The sequence below is a fragment of the Neltuma alba genome, unplaced genomic scaffold (genome assembly GCF_004799145.2).
Source record: "Neltuma alba isolate B1F8T4 unplaced genomic scaffold, ASM479914v2 tig00011201_pilon, whole genome shotgun sequence".
Classification (NCBI taxonomy): Eukaryota; Viridiplantae; Streptophyta; class Magnoliopsida; order Fabales; family Fabaceae; genus Neltuma; species Neltuma alba.
The window spans coordinates 1-5,410 of record NW_021635925.1 but is presented as its reverse complement, the minus strand read 5'-3'; the positions used below and the strand labels follow the sequence as shown (position 1 = coordinate 5,410).

The 5,410-nt window shown below is 36.2% G+C and overlaps 1 protein-coding gene across 1 annotated transcript; it reads left to right on the top strand.

Annotated features, from left to right (window-relative positions):
* On the top strand, positions 1-5,052 carry LOC114762225 (MLO-like protein 11; the record flags this gene model as incomplete). Its single annotated transcript, XM_028951691.1, has 11 exons — positions 1-427; positions 535-739; positions 1,317-1,374; positions 1,472-1,707; positions 1,803-1,919; positions 2,943-3,003; positions 3,420-3,514; positions 4,150-4,224; positions 4,410-4,495; positions 4,834-4,883; positions 5,012-5,052. Coding segments are annotated over exons 2-11 (942 nt in total), but the record flags the coding sequence as incomplete, so codon positions are not given.
* Positions 5,053-5,410: the final 358 nt, after the last annotated feature.

The window sequence follows — 5,410 nt, the reverse complement described above, 5'->3', positions numbered from 1 at the left end:
GGGGTACCGGTATAATGTGGGATATAGGAAAGAGCTGGGTCTTTCTGTCGGATTTGAGAATGTTTGGCGAATCTGCTTGGCACTGTTGATCCGGACGAAGATCGGGGCTGAAGGTTTGCTTTTAGAGTTCCACTGATAGTCTGCAGGCACTAAAAAAGAAAGTCCAAGTTCATTTAAAGCTTTCTAGAGGGATTCTTCTTCTTCTTCTTGTATTGGAAACACCTTTGGGGGACAGTTTATTCCTCCGGGAGATCAATTAATAGTATATTTTCCTGTTAAAGAAGAAACAAGCAGTGGCTCCCTAGACTTAGTGTTGGTCTGTTTCTCGCTCAGCATACTCAAACTTGGGAGACAATCGTACTGCTAATGCATACTTTTTGAAAATGGCGTTAATGAGGTGATTGGGAAGACTAGAAACTTCCTTTTGGTACGTATTCTTCTTTTCTCAGTGTAGCATCATCTCATCAAGCTAGAGTCAGATTATGCATTGTAATATGAGTTATGCTTTTATAATCGTTGAAAGTTGGTCTTCAGTGAGGCCCGTATTTTAGGCCAATTGAAGTTGGCCCGTGCTACTTGAAGTTTGGCGAGTAATCAGGATACTTCATAGCTCAAAATGGCAGAAAATGTAGAAATAAGGTCATTGGCCTTGACTCCAACATGGTCTGTTGCCACTGTGTTAACAATCTTTGTTCTTGTTTCTTTCCTTGTGGAGCGCTCCATTCACCACTTAAGCAAGGTAAGAATTGCTACGTTCATTATTGATCTTTTGATGATTTTAGTCTTAAATCTGTAGGACTGCATAAGATTTCTGGATTTAAATTGCAAATGTGCATATAGTAAACTTCACGTAAAGGGATGTAACTAGACTTTCATCATGAGGTTGATTAGAGGAATGGAAGAAGGAAAAGGGAAGTTTTGACCAACAACTGAGAAAATTGATTCATAGATTTTGTACATTCTGAAGTGAACAATATCGTTAGCAGTTTTCTTTTGAGATGGGTTTTTCCAAGAAGATTCTTTTGCCTAAACTCTTGGTTTAAACTAAATGTAAAAGACGGAGCCAACTTCTACCATAGTTTAGCCAAACAATGCTCCACAAGGACCTGTATTCCCTCGATTTCGACTTGTAAGAGAAATCTGTGGGATGATCTTCAGGCTTGTTTGGTATATCTTCTTTTGCACAGTCATCCCCGGTGAGTTGCATTATTTCAGAATATTAACTGCTCACTGTCAAATGAAATGATTTACATTGAGAAATAAACTGAAAGGTTTGGGATGAATTCAAATGCGGCTGCATTTCTCTGTGGCTGCAGTGGCTACAGAAAACTAATCGAAAACCCTTACTCGCAGCTTTGGAGAAGATGAAAGAAGGTACCGTGCAATAAGTTCTACTCGCAATCTACACTGCCCAAAATTTATGTATTATCTTAATTAATTAACTCTTGTTATTTTGGCACTCTATCTTCAGAGTTGATGCTTCTTGGATTTATATCACTCCTATTAACGGCTACCTCAACAATGATAGCTAATATCTGCATCCCATCAAAGTTCTACAGTAGTACTTTTGCTCCATGCACTAGATCTGAGGTTGATGAAGAAATGGAAAAGAATGAACCAAAAGAACGTATGTTGTTGATGGCTTCTACTTATCCACACCTGGTCAGAAGGATGTTGAATGACATGAATCAAAACTCCTGCAAAGAGGTATATATACCTTGATGTTTAAAATTTTGATTGTTTATTTGCTTTTACTTCTGCAGATTAATGCGGGCCAAATTGGAATTTGTTCTGTCACACAGGGTCATGAACCATTTGTTTCATATGAAGGACTAGAGCAACTGCACCGATTCATTTTTGTGATGGCAGTCACGCATGTATCTTACAGTTGCTTAACAATGTTATTGGCAATTGTGAAGGTGAGATGTTATTTATGATAGGAAAACATGACCTCACTAGCATGTACTGATCATCATTGAAAAAATATGGGCCGAAGATTGATGTTCTATTTCATTTTGATCTATGCCTTGTCATGTTTTTGTCTTTTCCCTCTTATTTTTAATATGAAAATGAGAGTCAAGCTAAATGTAGTAACTGACACTTTTTGTACATTAGTTGTACTATTAGCTGATAATCTACTTGATTCATTTGTCATTTTACATAAAGACCTTAGCAAACTTTCACTAAACTACTTCAGATTAATCAATGATGATATTAGGTTGAAAATAGTGGTATTAACAATTGATATTGGAGTAAAGTTTTTTTTTTCCATAAAAAACTCTTCAAGATGATGGTCTATGCGAGTAAAAGCATATAAGCACTGCTTGATTCGTTTGCATACCACTTTATAAGCGGTGAATTTTCGTGAGAATACATGAGGTTAAGGAAAGAGTGCTCCACTGCTTCTGTTGAACCTCTTGAAGCTCTACACTTCCCCTGGGAAGTGGTTCAACAGTTTAATACTTCTCAATATAATGAGTCAGTCCCCTACCAGGACTTGATTTGAGAATCGAGGAATCAGACATAAACTAACATAGAAAATTAGAGGGGGGAAATGTAATGCTTTTTTTTTGGGGGGGGGGGGGGGGGCGCTTATATATGGATCATGGAATCATACCTGCGATAGTTAATGCATGGCCATAATTCTCATAGAAATAGCAAATGTAGGAAGTTCATTCCCAAATAATGGAAAATGATATTCGGTGTCAATGAGTGTTGAATGTTTTATTCACTGCTTCAAGTTGAATTGAATTTACAGCTGCATTAAGCAGCAATCTTTTTGACCCAAGAAATGATAACAGCACTCCAGGAGTATAATACAAATTCATGTAGAAAATTAGTAGTTCTTTCTTGGGTGATAAAATATCCACTTGGATAATAAATCATCAAGGTGCTAACTACTTGGGTTTTGTTTGATACGGAAACGTGATAATGAATACCAGATTCACAGTTGGAGGACATGGGAGGAGGAGGCTCACATGGAACGCCACGAGTCATTAGCTGGTGAGCTCAACATGGGTTTTTCTGCCTTAGTGACTCTGTGATTTTATATCATTGACAGATTTGGTCTTCATAGTATAGATTTAAGTTAGAGGTCCCAAGTTCAAATATGTGATTTATATCTGTAGTCTAGGGTTCTATTTGATCCTTTGTGCACCAGTTCCAAGTTCTATGATTGACTATGCACTATATAATAATCAGGTTATTTATCATACAAAAGCAATCCACTGCTTTATATGTATTAGTCATAGGCAAGCTAACCAATGTGATTCTAATAAAATCCAAAGCATTGAACTTCACTAAGGCCTATGAAAATACAGTTTGCAAGTCTACAAGTTTAGCCATCCACAAGTGACTAGTTCAGTTTTTATATTGAAACCAATTTCAAGAGTGATTAATCCCTTCTTGTGTTGCTACAGAGATGACAAGAAAGTTGACATTGCGAAGGCAATCAACATTTGTCAAATTTCACACATCAAATCTGTTGGTCAGAAACAGCTGTATGGTCTGGGTGGTAATTACAGAACTTCACCTTTTTTTTCTTGCTTCATTTTCTTGTTGATGCATTTCATTTGTGTTCTTTTCCCCTTTTTATTATTCATATCTTTTGATACTTCATTAGCTACATGGTATGCCTGTCCGTTTTTGAAAATTCTTGTCCCTGTTGGGTGGTTCATAGAAATGATCAGGGAGGTTGCTTGAAACATTGCAAAATGCATTTCTGGATTTTATAACTATGTTGTGTAAAATAAGACAAAAAGGTTTACTGATTTTCTTAATGTGGAGAAAGAGATTAAAATTCACTTCATAGTGTTCTTAATTGTATGAGTCACTTACATCTAACAGTTTCTATGGAGGCCTGATTTTCTTTAGAAGATACTTCTTTGTTACCCTGTATCAAAGAAGGGAAAGATGTACTGAAAAGTATATTTTTAATTCTCATCTGAGTACAGAGAGAGAATATATAGAGACACTATACTCTTAAACACTGCAGGACAGCTGTAACACTAACAAATTAACTCACTCTCAACACCCTACACTCTCCTTGATTCTATTTACCAACTAGCTCAAATGTCCAGGGTTCTATTTTGTTCTGTTTGTCCTGTATAATCGTAAATCTTTCTTATGTTAAGTTAAATTAAATGACAGACATGTTTTTTCCGACAATTTGGACGTTCTGTGGTTCGAGCTGATTATCTTGCACTCCGCAAAGGCTTCATTGAGGTATGCAGATGCCATAGTCGAAGGTGCCATTGTTACTTGCACTTGTCTTGTCTCCCCTTTATGACCATATGAAGCTACTTTAAGTGCCTTTTGTATCATATCCATCACAATATTTTTAAGTTCCTTGATGATATGTACCACTTTGGAATGTTTACTCAGTTTTCTTTTCCCCATATTCTTGGCAGAATCATAACCTCACTTCAAATTACGATTTCCACAGTTACATGATTCGATCTATGGAAGAGGAATTCCAAAAGATCGTTGGTGTGAGGTTAGTAATTACATTTATAATATGCTTGCAGCATCATGAACAACACTTTAGGCAGTTATTTTCTGACTTTCTGTTTATCAAATATACTTGATCTGTTTTATCCGTCTCTGCATTGTGTATGCTTTTAGTTACTTGTTTACCTGTGATTGGCATGCCTCATACTGTTAAATGAAAATTGTCAATTGTATCTCACCTTCATGACGAAATATCTGTACCATTTTAATTTAAGTCTCACAGCATATGTTTACTTATTCGTTTCTTCCTTCTATTTATCCAAAGTTCATTCTCATGAAGTATTCCATAGCCAAAACATCTGTTCTGTTTGCAAAATCATGCAGTGTTCCACTCTGGGGATTTGTCGTTGCTTTCATGCTTTTTGATGTCAACGGTATGGCTTATCACAACAGATTTCTCCCTCTTTTATGCCTCTTTTCACAAAAGAAGAAATTTCCCGTTAGATTACTTGATTTTGTTCACTCTTCTAACACAGTTCATTTGTTTCCTGATCAATGACAGGATCTAATCTCTATTTCTGGATAGCAATTATTCCTATTTCTGTAAGTTACCCCTTGTCATTTCTTTTGTACTTATCCTTCTTTTAATCCTTTCATTTGTCTTTTCCATGTATATAATATCAACTCCTCATCCTCCTAATTAAACCGATACTAAAATCACACTAAGACATTTACACCCTTTACTTGGGTGCACGACAAATAACTAGTTTTTAAACCGACCTGACTTTCCAAGTTCATATCATCTCTTGGACAGTTTTCATGTACCACAGAAATGTATATGTTGAGTTTCTTAAAAGGACGTTGTCATAAGCCATCCACATCAGAACTGTTTCTATCTGCATTGCGCAGAAATGCGTTTGTTACTTTATATTTCATCATGTATGTTGATATATTGATGTGT